The following is a 15,149-nucleotide window of genomic DNA, read 5'->3' on the forward strand; positions in this document are numbered from 1 at the left end:
CTTTCGAGGTAGCTCGTTTTAGCAAATATATGGGGCAGTTTAATGGGTCCCAGCTAAGGGTAGAATGAAGGTCGCTACCTAAGATTTCATACTAATAGTGGATCCCCGAAGGTGGAGGTCAAGTAAAGCTGAAGGCTGAACAGGGTTAGACAGCTGAGACCAGGCAATCGAAAATGTTGTCTAGCAATTATTTTTCAACTCAAAATTTCCAGCAGTAGGACCATCGTTTTCCACTTGCTGCCTTTCTCCCACCTGAAAAATGCAGACACAGCTATACACATGCTCTCATGAACACATTCTCACACACATGTGTGCTCCTGCTCTCCCCCCACACACCCACACACTTTTATTCCATCTTCCACTCTGTCATCAAAACATGGTTTTTCAAACTATTCCAAGGCCTCCATTTCTAATAGTCTATCCATAATTAATCAGATGGCAGTGAAAGAGTGCTGGTGTGCTTGTTTATTTTTTGGCTGGGCTATACTTTTTACTTTTTAAGTCTTAATTAAACAAATATGCACTGGTGTAGTTTTATTGAATACTAAAAGTAAAACTAACTAAACCCCCATGCTTTTTGTGGCATCACCTGATGTGGTTTTTATATACTAGAGAATATCAAGTAATTTGAAACAACTCATCTTCCTGAGATGAGAAAATCTGGTACAGCTACAATCACCATAACCAACATTTTTTGGCTTAGTTTGGTGGGCAACCTCCAAGGAATATACCCATTCCATTCCTAGTCATTTAAGAAATCCCGTTATTATTTTATTTCAAAACTGCTGAATTCATGTTAAAAAAAAAAAAAAAGCACAGTAGTGATTGCTTAGGAGAGGACAAAGCCAGATGTAAGTGTTTGCAGGACTAAAGGCCTATCTGAAAAGACTTACATTACTAGCATTTATCTTTATTACAAGTGATCATCCAAATGACCTCTAGCTTCCATAACAAGATCAGAATGTAAAAGGCATGTTCTAGTTGGAGAAAACCATCTTTCCTCATTAGTATAATCCTTAATTCAGTCCCTGTAATTCACCTTCAAAAGTTTAAATTTAACAAACACTATTTTATATAGTACACCAGAAAAAGAGTCAATGTTCTGGATGTTTTATTTATTCTTCTTTAGGAAGAACTTATGCAGTGTTTACATTAAAACAGAAACATTAGGAAGTAGGGAAAAAAATGAGAGCCAAGGCTTCTGCTATCCCAGTGGGAAATACTGGAAACAAATGTTGAGAAAATTAAAACAATTAAATGAAAATATACTGCTTAGAGCTTAACGCTAAGCAGGTGCAGAAAGTGAGTGAAAGGAGAACTTTAAATCCTAATACTCCATTTATTGCTAGTAAAGAAAGTTTCAAAGCACTATTAATTGATTGAACAAAATGTATGATTAGTGGTAATAATGACAGAGATTTTCTCCCACACTATGATTTTGCTGAATTTCTAAAGAGAAAAATCAAGGCTATTTTTGTTAATAGAAGGGAAAAATCATATAATGATTTCCATATTTTGTCACAATTGAACTGAGATCAAGTTGTCCTCACTCCTCCCAAAATAAGAATTGTCCTTAATAGGAAATTAAGTTATGGAGCTTGTTTTGACATCAAGTTTCCCTGGCCTTGGCCAGTGTGGCTCAGTTGGTTAGGCATCGTCCTGTGCACTGAGGAGGTTCGATTCCCTGTCATGGCACATGCCCAGGTTGTGGTACAGGAGGTGACCAATTGATGTTTCTCCCTCACATTGATGTCTCTCTCTCTCTGCCTTCCTCTTTCTTTAAAATGATCAATTAAAAAACATATATTTTTTAAAAAACAAATGGGGAAAAAAATAAAAGGATTTCCATAACACCTTTGACAGTTGCCTGAGGGCTCCGTCACTAACAATAAAAACTACAAAGATTTTAAAAGAAAATTAAAAGATTCAGCTGGATCTTGAAACACTTTTCTAAAAGACTACACATAAGCCTTTAGTATGCTGAAAAAAATATATAAATTTTATGTGCTATAATGTAATAGCCAAAACCTTTAGTAATAAATTCCACCATGATGAAAATCTTCATAACGAAGGCCCTTTGGAGTTTATAGTTGATAATGACAAAGTCCCAGTACATGAAAAGACTATATATAATTCCTTGGGACTCAATCAATTAAATATTTATTGAGAACGTAACATGTGTGTAACACTGCGCTAGATACTGAGGGGGAGAATACACAATAATAAAATGCAAAACAGGAAGAAATTTTGGTCTCCAGAATTCCTAAATCCAGCATATAGAGTAATAAGAGTCTGTATACATTAGGAATATACGCCTGGTAGGGACTCCAATAAGTCATGTGATCCAATCTCCTGCCCTTGGGAAGCCGTTTGCCAACCCTAAATCCTCCAAGATGTATGATTTAAAATAAGACAGCAGTTTCAACAATGAGCCTTTCTTGTAGTCCAAACTCTAATTGATCCCTCAGTGCAATTAACCCTGTTTCCTCCATGGAGGTAATTGCTCAACCCTCTTTATATTGTTAAGCTTTCAAGGAACAATTAAGCTCTTTTACTGATAAAAGTATTCCGGTCCCATCAAGAAAACATATTTGAATTACCTTAAGTTTTAAAAAATGTTACACAGATTTTTCCAAGATCCTGCACATGAGAACAAGACCTGTATTCAACAATAAACATTTACTTGAGGAAGCAAGGCCTTGAAGATTAAAAAACAGTAGTAAGCCCTGGCTGGTGTTGCTCAGTGGTTAGAGTGTCAGCCCTCACACTGTAGGGTCTCGAGTTCTAGGTCAAGGGCATGCACCTGGGTTCACTCCCTGCCCCTGGTTGGGATGTGATGGGAGGCAATCAGTCGATGTGTCTCTCACATCGATGTTTCTCTCTCTCTCTCTTTCTCTCTCTCTCTCTCTCTCTCTCTCTCTCCCCTTCTCTCTCCCCCCGCCCTCTCTCCCCTCCCTCTCTCCTTTTTGCTCTCTCTGAAAAGCAATGGAAAAAATATCCTCAGGTGAAGATTAACAACAAAAAATAGCAGTAATAAGTAATGGTCTCTACCTCAAAATTCTATTCATAAAGAAACAAATTAGGCTGTCCCCAACACTGAAAGATGAATTTAAATAAAACAGAAGGTTCAAAGGAAATGTAATCCTAAAACAATCATACGGCAATTTCTACAGAATTCATCTGCTGGTTTTTTTCTAGTTAGAATTCTGATGGGATTATGAATGGTCACTCTGGCTGGTGCTCTTTATTCTTCCCAAGGCATGCCATTGCCAATGAAAGCCTTCATAGGAAATGGTGATTAAAAATGTATGGGGCCCAGCCGGGTGTGGCTCAGTGGTTGAGCGTCGACCTAGGATCCAGGCAATAGGTTCGATTCCTGGTCAGGGCACATCCCCAGTCGGGGGCATGCAGGAGGCAGCTGATCAATGACTCTCTCATCATTGATGTTTCTAAATCTCTCTCCCTCTCCTTTCCTCTCTCTGAAATCAATAAAAATATATTTTTTAAAAAATGTATGGGAATAAGTATGTACATGTTCTCACTTTTCACTAATGGGATTTTTAACATAGGTCAAAGACTAGATTCTGATTTAAATAACAAAATCATTATAATCTAAATCTATAGCCTTTAATCAAGGAGATATCAAACTTGTCAACTCATCAATAATCAGTTCTTATCGTTTTCTCATTATCTCTACTGACTTGACCTGAGCACTGAAATTTGGAATGTAAATACTATAAACTGCTTCCATAGCTGCAAAATTCTAAGACTTGCTATATGAGGTTAAAGGATAAACCAAATGGCAATGCTGTGCCTTCCCATTCTATACTGATGCTATAATTGAATGTGCAGGTAGAACAGTCTGCATTATGCAAAGGCACTGAAGAAAAACAATAAAGCCAAGCTACTTAGGGAAAGGTAAAGCAGCATTTAATGATTCTTAGCATTTTCAGGGGTCACACATCTCTTTGAGAATATAGTAAAAGCTGCAAATCTTCTCCTCAGAAAAATTATTCACCAAATATGATAACACCACAAAATTTGTCTAAAAATTTCAGGAGCCCCAGCAGCCCCAGCTAAGGACTGAATCAAAAACCTTTGACCATATTAGATAGATATAGACATAATTAGAAATAATAAGTTTAAGTGTACCTTTTAAAACTTGATCCCATCGATTTTAACTATCTTGCCCTGAGGTTTGTAATTAACAATTCATATAAGTTTTTAGAGAAATAGCTTTGATTAGGGCCAAATAAAGATTGCGTTACTATAGTTACACTACAAAAAATACTTACCAACTTTTGCAAAGGCCTCTTTGAGTTCATCAAGCTCATCTTTGGAAATCTGAGTGGTAGCCATCTCATCCAATTAAAGAAGATCTAAAGAGAAACCCAAAAGGTTTCAGGCTTTAAAAACTTTTTGTGATAAATATATTATAATCACTCCTATAAAATTCTCATCTTAGGAATACTTTAAACAGAAAACCAATACCATCTGAATAGGTTCCCATATTAGTAACTACAGCCAAAATAAAGAAAACAAACAAATGAGAAGTCATCATTTACCAAAAGTTACTTAAAAAATAATTTCCTGAAAGAGATATATAATAGAAATTCTTAGTTATATGTGCCAAAACTAAAAGTCAAAATTATATGACCATTCATGTAAAATAAAGCTTTTCCAACAATCCATTTATTTTTAATTTATCTTACTGTTTATTTCCATTTTCCAGTTTTATTGAGATATAACTGGCATAGAATATTGTGTAAGTTTAAGGTGTACAACTTGATGATTTGATATATGCATATATTGTGCAACGATTACCACAGTAGGGTTAGTTAACACGTCCTTCACTTCATAGTTACCATTTTTTTCCCATCAAACTACTTTAAAATCATTCACTGTGAAAACACTGATTTTTTAAATAGCACACTAACACCTACCAGTCACTACCATTAAAGGAGGAATCAATTAAAACAAATTACATTTGGCTTTGATATAGAAATACACAAGTGTGTGCTAATAAACTTATCTTTATGCACACTACAGCATTTGAGTTTACACCCTTTCCAATTTGGCTCTGTTTTACCTATTTCATCAATAGAGCAGTGGTTGGCAAACTATGGCCTGTGGGCTAAATCTGGGCTAAGTATGGTTTTATAGATAAACATAAACATTTGCAGTCAATTTTGATGATAAAGCACATTAATTTTGAAGCCCAATTAAGTCAAATGTAATCCCCCACAGATTCAATTCTTTTCATCAAGTAGACCTGAATTACTAGAAGAAGAAAAAAAAGTACTCAATTATTATTATATTTTAGATTTCATCAGTAAAATTTTGTGGAAATAATATGTTATATGCTTGATAAAAGTAATATAATATTCTTGATTTTGCCTCTTGGCTCACAATATGGATGATCTGGTTCTTTGCAGAAAAACTGCAATACAGAAAGGAGGTCTGTATCACAATGGTTAATCCCCAAACACAAACCTAGTAACAATTTTAAAAAAAAATATATATCTTTTATTGATTTCAGAGAGAGGAAAGGAGAGGGAGAGAGAGGGATAGAAACATCAATGATGAGAGAGTCATTGATCGAGCCCACAACCCGGGCTTGTGCCCTGACCAGGAATCGAACCCTGATCGCCTGGATCCTAGGTAGATGCTCAACCGCTGAGCCACGCCTGGCTGGGCCCTAGTAACAATTTTTAGAAGCAAGGAAATGAAAACAATTGTGTGTTGCTTTTTTGCCTTTTTTCCCCTTTTAATCTTTTTAAGTACTTTACTTTTTAGAAGAGTTTTAGATTCATAGCAAAATTGAACACGAAATAGAGTTCAGTCCCCATGTAGCCCCTTGCCCTCACACACAAGTCTCTTCCATTGTCAACACCCTGCACCTGAGTGGTACATTTGTTACAAGCTACATTAACACATCATAATCACCCGAAGCCCTGATGTTGCACATTCTCTGGGTTTTGACAAATACTACCCAATGACATATATCCACCAGTAAAGCATCAAATAGTTTCACTGCCCTAAATGTGTTGCCTTTTCAAATAAGTATTCTATGTGTTAAATTTCACAAACTATACAGTACAAAATACAAATCTGAGATCTTATATTTATCCCTTTCAGACATTTTTATTAAAAGTTAAAAAAAACTACTCACAACTCATCTTTTTGACATTAAGCCTAATACTCAGTAGAGAGAAGCTCTCAAGAGAGAGCTGGGCCACATCTGTCTTTTCACAGCCATAGTTGTTATTTCTGGGACTCGTCACAGTCCCAGGTATATAGTAAGGCACTCAATAAAATAGCACTGTAATAAATTCACCCATTCAACAACTATGTACCAAGCACTACATTAGATAACTCCATATTCATGTTCATTCCCTGAATCTTCACAACAGCCTTATGAGGTAAATATACTTACTTCCCTTTTTTTCTTATTAGATAACTTAGGCTCGGAGGGACCACAGAACTGGAATTCAAACCCAGGTTTCTCAAATTCCTGGGACGTTTTAAAATTACCATATTATACTATTAGCTCAGTTTCCACCATCATGCTATACACATTTATAGTGGCTGATTTAAAAAAAATCAAATCAAAACAGACTTTGAAAGAACATAAAACAGAACTTACTAGTTCACAAACTTTTCTTACCTGTGATGTTAAGATGTACTGATAACTCCTCAGTCGATAAACTGGGTAAAAACACTTTTCAGAGTGGTCTCAGTATCTATAAGGTAAAGAAAGATCTCCAGTTAGATCTGAAGTCAGGCACTTTAAAGATTAAGTGTAAAAAGCAATTTTTCATAAGTAAGCTGCAAGCCAATGTTAGTACTTTTTAATAGTATTCTATATTTTAGTCATGATGTTCAACACTTCTGATTACAAAAATACTATGTAGGATTTATTCCATTTTTCTTTATGCATATTTAAGCAATCATGTTTTCAATGCAGAATTATTACACATCTCCATGGATTACAGCATACAGAACAATGGCACAGAAAGTCTGAAAGTGAGACTGCCTCAGAAAATCCAAAACATGTGGACCCTCCTTTATCTCTAAAGGTCCTTTCCAGTTTGGGTGGTTTGTGAATCAGGAATAATATCAAGTATGTGAGTTAAAAAAAAAGATGTTTGATTTTATTTTCATACTACCACATCACTTCCACACAGAAGAAAATTAGACAAAGACGGTCCTGGACATAGCCTTGCCTGCCCCACCCTTCATTCCTGCTGACCAGCAGGTTCTGACTAAATCCTTCCACTTCTCCCCTTTGCAGGCAGCAGGGTTGAATGGAGCAGAAGTCTCTTTCCGTCCTCTTCATACATCTCCCAACACACATACACCTCTATTCTCACACAGTTTTACCAGTATTTTGGGCATCTGTCAGATTCCTAGTTCCCACCCTCAAGGTATTTACAATCTAAGGAAGGCGAACATGTAAATAACTGTAATTCAACACAAAATGAATTAGTGGTGTCAATAAAAGATACAGAAGGAGCCCTGGCCAGTTAGCTTAGTTGGTTGGAGTGTCCCCATACGCCAAGGTTGGGGTTCGTATGTGGTCAGGATGCACACAGGAATCAACCAATGAGTGCATGGATAGGTGGAACAACAAATTGATGCCCACTTCTGTTTCTCTCTCTCTCCCTCTCCTCTTCCCCTCACTCTCTAAAAATCAATAAATTAAAAAAAGAAAAAGAAAAAGACCTAGTGGGGGGAAAAAAAGATACAGAAAGAAAGAGGCCCTGGAAACTGTAAGGATTGTTAGTTCCTACCCATGTAGGCCAGGAAAGCAATACTTTTGATCTCCCTTAGGAAATACTTAGATCTCATGGAAATATATTAATACATCGCAGCATTAAAAAACCCAGAATAGGCTTTCAAGTTTTCTAATTTCTTATTCTTGTCGAATTGTCTTAAAGAAAGCCTAAAGTGCCTCTTTTATATCCGTAACTCAGATTTTTCATCTACAGGAGACATTAGGAGGCATACTTGAGTAAGAATAAAAAGAAGAGTTGGAACATGTATCTATTCCCCAAACGACATTTCCAAGTTTGGTCCAGAATAACAGAATAGTTTAATCTAGGAGTCTTGCACTTAAATATACTCAATTTCATTTATTTATAATTATTTAAAAGTAAATAAATGCTCCTCTGAAGTAAGTATGTGAACTAAAATTAAAAAAATACTAAGTCAAATGGATGCTTTAGTTGATAAAAATCAGGTTCTAAATTAACTATTTAATTTAGACACTCCCCCCCCCGACTATGAATAAAAAAATAAAGGCTTTGTCCTTAAGACTACTCATAGGTACTTGATGGTATCTTCAAAGGAACTGGGCAACTAAGTACTATCTTAAGAGAAAACAGCACATTTAAATAATTTAGGAAAGACTGCCAGGTAGGTAGCATCAACAGATTTTAAAAAATTAAAACCTTACAAGTTAAAATTATAAAAGCTCTGTTGCTATTCATGGGCCTTTTCTTCTCAAAGCAACTAAAGCATCCCAGAGTGGGGCTTTAGAAGCAAGACAGAGGGTTTGACATGATTACTGCCCATTAGATACTTCATTCAATCTTTTTTTTTTTAAACTTTTATTTATTTTTTAATATATCTTTATTGATTTCAGAGCGAGGAAGGGAGAGGGAGAGAGAGAGATAGAAACATCAGTGATGAGAGAACCATTGATCGGCTGCAGCCCGCAACCCGGGCATGTGCCCTGACTGGGAATTGAACCCTGGTTGCCTGGATCCTAGGTCGACGCTCAACCGCTGAGCCACTCCCGGCCGGGCTTCATTCAATCTTGAGCCCCTGGATAAAGCTGTTGTTACTCATCCAAGGACGTAGTATGTCCGTTGGTTGTGGAATCAGAAAACATCAACTAGGGCCCTGGCATTGCTATTTCCCATCAGTGTGTCCAGGAGCAAATTTATTTAATTTCTCTGAGCCGCAGTTTCCTCATTTGAAAGTAGTGATAAATAACACCAACTTCCCCAGGGTCGTCGTGAAGATTAAAGATGACATGTGAAGGCACATTGTAAACTATAAAGTATTATACAACAACTTCAAATCTTTAATGAAAGAAAATGAGGACTAAAAGGATGCCTAAGTAATTGTGAGAGGTTATATAAATACAGGGTGGTGCAAAAGTAGGTTTACAGTTGAGTACGTGAATCAGAGTTTATTCTTGTATTATTATTGTTGTATCACTTTCCAGTTGAACAACTGTAAACCTACTTTTGCCCCACCCTGTATGAGGCATAAGTTCTACTAAGAACCTTTTAAATGGGATATATGAAAAGTTATCTCATCTGCCCTATAAAATTATTGACTACAGAGTATAACAGACTTTCATATATAAAAATTATAAGCCTTTAGTGAAAGTAATTTAAGAAGGATGGGCCTAAAGAAAACCTGTCAGCTACTTTTTACCCATGAATCAATTTGGCTCCATCAGGCGTTTCTAAACTCAACTTGAAGAGCGGCTAGGAGATAGTAAAATATACAAATTTTACTTTAAATATTTCAGGACCACTTTTAAAACTAGTACACAGCTTGTCAATATTGTCACAATCCTTGTAATTTGCACATTTTTTTTCATGAGCAATGACAAATGAAAGGTGAAGAAGTAAAAAGTACTTGCTGAATAAAAAAGTTCAACCTCAAATTCACAGTATGTGATTTACAGGCAAATAGAAAGTCTGACTTCCCCCCTCTGTCTTCCTACGAAGTGCACTTTACATGGACAGAGAGAGACCCATACAGAGACAGAGCTGATATTTAAAAATATGTATATATTTTCCCTCCATTTAAATTTACCAAATGAAATACTAATCAACTAAAAGCTCCCAGGGTCTCTGCATTTTTCAGAATTCTCTCATCTGCAAAGCACTTTGATGTGTCTCTAGCTCCTAAGCCCGCCTTCTCTACACAGGGAAAAAGCAAACCCTCCCTCTCCCTCTCCCTAAACATCTGAGGCGCAGGAAAAGAGATTTTCAAATAAGGGAATAAAACAAAAGCAAACAAAACCTTGTTTGTTTTTTTCATAAAAGGATATGGTGTACAACAGGGTCTGAATTCAGGGCGTCACCCATAGAGGAATCTTATGCCTATGAAGTCATCTCTAATTACGGAGTTTGACTAACAATGCGGCAATTATGAAACCACTCCACTGGCTCATTTGACTACACTTAACCCTCAACGCAAATCTTTGTTGAGAAAGGTGTACCTGCAAATAAGTACCTGAAACTATTACTCAAATTCTGAAAGGTACTTGCCGAGGATGAGGAGGGGGTGCCAGTCTTCACCCCCTAAGGTGTTTCACTTTAGGAATGCAGCTGACAGAACAATCTGTTTACTAATCTGTGTCATTCCGTACCACGTGGGCCGGCGGGGGGGGGGGGGGGCGGGCTCCTACATTGGGAAACTCATCCCTGGATAATCAAGAGTTGATAATGAACTTTATTTTAATTTTTTTAAAAAAACATGTCTTTATTGATTCCAGAGAGAGGAAGGGAGAGATATAGGAACATCAACAATGAGAGAGTCATTGATCAGCTGCCTCCTGCAGGCCCCCGACTGAGGATGGAGCCCACAACCTGGGCATGTGTGCTGACCGGGAATCGAACCCTGATTGCCTTGATCTCAGGTCGATGCTCAACAGCTGAGTCACGCCCGGCCAGGCTGATCTTTATATTTTTGTCTTGAAATTGAAAGGCAACTAAAAGAAAATAGCAGGGGATATATTCACCACAGACTATCCCAGCCATTAGTATGACAGGTAAATAGAACTAGGAAAGCAAGGCTGTTACTTAAATCAGAGATCTGGCAACACGTACTTAAGCTCCTACCATGAAGAGAGCAAAGAAGAGTGGACAAAACATGGAAGAATACATTATTTCACTATAAAAGAAAAAACATCATAGTCACTGCTATGTGTGAAGAGTTCAACAGTGGTCAACAAAAAAGGTGTGTATTTCTCCCCTTCCTCCATTCAAAACAGGCAGGGCTTGGAACACCCACACTTCACATACCTACTTGTACCAACAGAAACTGCCACCCTGCCTCCTCCCTAGTTAGGCAAGTCAACAGCACTAGTCTCCAGGTCAGATGGGCGTGCAACACTCTGAGCTACAGCTCACCTGCTCTTACTATGATTGCTCAAGCTCCAGTCCTGTTTCTGAATGACTTTAGAAGATTTCAGCTAGAATGTCTACCATATTCACCCGCTTATTTATTTATAGTCAAGCCTTAATTGAAGGCTTAGTACGTACCAGGCAGTGTTACGTGTTGCAGATAAAGAGAATTAGGACCCACAGTGCCCTTTTCTCAGGGAGCTTACTGTCTAGTGGGGGAAACAGATGGAAAAACAAAGACATAATATTAGTGCTATCGTGCTATTATAGTCATATTTACTGAGTGTTTGGTATCAGGAAAGGTTTTCCAGAGCAGGTAACTTTTGAACTTGATCTTATAAGTAGGAATACTTCAGACAGCTATCACTCTAAAGACATTCTAGTTACAGAGATAGAGATGATATTCTAGAGCTGGAGAAAGATAGTGTGGTTGCTCTGGCCAGTGTGGCTCAGTTGGTTGAATGGCGGCCCAGGTGGCCGGTTGGATTCCCCTTCAGGGCCCAGGCCCAGGTCGTGGGCTCAATACTTAGTGGGGGTTGTGCAGTAGGCAGCCCATTGATGTTTCTCACATTGATGTTCTCTCTCCCCCTTACTCTCTCTCTTAAATCAATAAAAGCATAATTGAAAAAAAAAAATGTATTTGGAGCATTGTGTGAGGGTTTGTGAAAGACGCCCCTGGAGCAGAAGGTCAGGGACCAATTTAGAAGGGTTACAGTCAAAATGTGGACTTGACCCTCTGGCCAAGGGAGAAGTTCAGTGAGGGGGAGTCTAGTCAGGAAAGTGTGAGTGTCTACAATTGAACTTATTGCTACGTTATTTCCCCTCCTTTCAATGACCTCTCCTGCTAACTCAAGTCTCCTTTTCAACTTCCCCACTTTCCTCAGTCTCCAGGTTTACAAATTTGGGACTGAAGTTTGGTCACAAGAAACAGAGGGAAGGGTGAAGTAAATCACTAAGCATTCTTGACTCTTCCATCATACCTTTTTATCATCTCAAGCCTGGCCTACTCCAAAAACCATTTAGCTAATCAATCAATCTCTCTCTCTCTCTCTCTCTCTCTCTCTCTCTCTCTCTCTCTCTCTCGTCTTGTCCCCCTCCAAAGTAATGCTTATACTGCTAACTTCCTGAAGGGCGGGTCTATGATATATTCCAAACCAAAGAAAGCCCCAACTCTGAAGCCAAACATTCAAGGCCCTACACTTTTCTATATTGATACCTGCCTATCTTTCCAATGTTACTTCCTATTACATACACTGCACCACACCCTTTAATCATACTCTATATAAAGATACCCCATTCCCCAAGCAGGCCATGTATTTTCTCACCTCCAGTCCTCCTCTGTGGAATGTTCTCCACCCATCTCCTATCCACTCTTCAAAAGCATCTTTAAGGAATTCTCTTCAGACTATCCCATCTGACACACAAATTCTCTCTTCCCATTACTCTCACAGAACTGTGTGTTTTCTTCTAGTTCAGCCAGTGCTGGATTCTTTCAGACAGCTCTAATTTTAAACATCTTGTTTTACTTTCACACCATATGCACCAATTTTTGAATGGGAAAATACAGTCACTGCAAGGATAGCATTTAATGCTATTATACAAAGTTCTTTGATGGACGGCATCACATCCCATTCATCCTCATATTCCCAGCCCCTATCACACTATCTCCAGAGTAGGTAATAATAATAATTAAGAGAACATAATAACATATCATTGTAAGTTTATATGATAGCAGCTCACATCTATAGAGGGCTTATTACTTACATGGACTCTACTAAATGCATTATACAGATTATTCACGTCACTTTTCAGAAAACCTCTATGAACCAGGTGATATTGTCATTCCCATCTTACAGAAGAGTAAACAGGTTTAGAGAATGTGGATAACTTACATAAAGTCACACAGAAAGGGAGAGATAGAGCCAGGACTCAAACACAGGTCTGCCTGACACCAAAGTCGGTATTCTCAAGCATTAATGCTATATAGTCTCCTCAACAAAGACTTACTGAGTGAACTTAATACCAACAAGACTATAAACTTTATTAAAGTAAAAATACAGCTTACTCATCTCTGTATTCACCACAGGACTTGGTATAATGCATGGACATAGTGCATTCACAGTAAGTATTACTTGAATTAAAAATAACCCACAACTTGCCCCACCGGTGTGGCTCAGTGGTTAAGTGTTGACCCAAGAACCAAGAGGTCATGGTTAGATTCCTGGTCAGGGCACATGCCCGGGTTGCGGGGCTCGATCCCCAGTAGGGGGTGTGCAGGAGGCAGCCGATCAGTGACTCTCTCATCATTGATGCTTCTCTCTTTCCCTCTCCCTTCTTCTCTCTGAAATCATTAAAAAATATTTAAAAAAAAAATAACCCACAACTAGTACCTACAACTATTTTGATCATGTCAGTCCCCTTTTAGAAAGCTGTAATCAGTTATGCCTAAAAGATAATCTAATCTCTGCCTGCTATTCCAAGGTCCTCTAGAATGGTCCCACTAGTCACATCTAACCAACTTTACCTTTCAACAACACTTAGTACCTTTTGTTTCATCCCGTCCCTCTTTCTTTCCCTCTCTCATAGTAAGAACCCCCTTCTGTGTGCATCTGCCTCTCACATTTATAATGCTCTCCCCCTTTCTTTTTCTTCTCTCCCCATCCAAATTCTACTCAACCTTCAAAGTTCAGCAGAAGCCTCATCCTCTCCCAAACCATATTTCCCAATGACTCCAGCTCTGCTCTTTTCTTCAACACCCACAGCATTTAAAATCTTGCCACAAAAACTTAGCAATTTAATTATAAACTCCTGCCTGTAGTTATATAAGTGGATGTGAGGACAGTTGGGCTGGCACATCCACCATCCTATTTGATTCAGTTCACCTGCTTCCTCCACACAGATCCTCAAATTTGGTCAAAGAAAATAATCTTCCCCAATAAAAGAGATTATTTTTTTATCAACAACTCACAAATATTTGTCTAACCACTTGATCTGCAAGTCTTATTTCAAGATTGTTTCTCAACAACAGAGTGTAAACTTCATTTTCCTCTCTCGTACAGTCACAATAATCCATCACTGGATGCTGGGTATGGAGGCATGGCTAAAAAAATATTCCAACTGCCTGCCATGTTTCGAGGGTAGGAATAATTCCCAGCATGCCCAGTATCGAATGATTATTGAAATTGTATTAGGGAAGAAACAAGAGCCTAGGGTAATTAAGGGACTTTGCCCAGGGCTAATGGGCAGCAAATGTAAAATTAAAAGACTATGTGTGAGAGAAGGTAATTAACTACTCTTACCATAAAAACAGAAACAGAGGCTACATACATACTGCTTTATGGGAAGAAGGCTCATTTCTATTACAGCCTATGGAAGATCATTTCAAAGCTCCTAAGAAACATGACCATGACATTGAGAAGTATGAATGATTGCCAGGAAATGTAGATGGTGGCCCCTCTCTAGCTAATACTGACCTGTTTTCATTAAAGGGTAGGGGATTCACTTACTCTTTGAGCTGAAATCACCAAAAATATAATTGTGAAAAACATACAGAATATAGGCAACGAGTTTAGTAAAGACTATACACAGGGTGGGATGAAAGTCTGTTTACAGTTGTTCATATGGAAAAAACTACAATAATAAATAATAATACAAGAATAAATTCTGTGTTTTGCCTACTCACAACTGTAAACCCAGCCTGAATATATAGTCTAAAAGTTCTTTCTTCAAAACATTGGTGTTCGCCTGGCTGGAGTGGTTCAGTGGTTGAGTGTTGACCCCATGAACCAGGGGGTCACTGGCTCGATTCCTAGTAGGGGGCATGCAGGAAGCAGGCAATCAATGACTCTCTCATCTGATGTTTCTATCTCTCTCACTCTCCCTATCCCTTCCTCTCTCTGAAATAAAAAAAATATATACATATTTTAAAATATATAAAAAGAATATATTTAAAAATCAACAACAACATTGGTGTTAAATGGGCACTGACAATAAGAT

The 15,149-nt window shown here is 37.9% G+C and overlaps 1 protein-coding gene across 1 annotated transcript in view; it reads right to left on the reverse strand.

Moving 5' to 3' along the window:
• PLS3 (plastin 3) overlaps nt 1-15,149 on the reverse strand; it is a 76,673-nt gene that overhangs the window by 25,425 nt on the left and 36,099 nt on the right. The window contains exons 2-3 of the mRNA XM_087829458.1: nt 6,668-6,743; nt 4,296-4,379 (exon numbers count right to left, since the gene is read on the reverse strand). Of these exons, the coding sequence (XP_087685584.1) occupies nt 4,296-4,359 (64 nt within the window). The 5' untranslated portion in view covers nt 4,360-4,379; nt 6,668-6,743. The remainder of the gene's footprint in view (nt 1-4,295; nt 4,380-6,667; nt 6,744-15,149) is intronic.

Source organism: Miniopterus natalensis, chromosome X (assembly GCF_054644295.1).
Source record: "Miniopterus natalensis isolate mMinNat1 chromosome X, mMinNat1.hap1, whole genome shotgun sequence".
NCBI lineage: Eukaryota > Metazoa > Chordata > Mammalia > Chiroptera > Miniopteridae > Miniopterus > Miniopterus natalensis.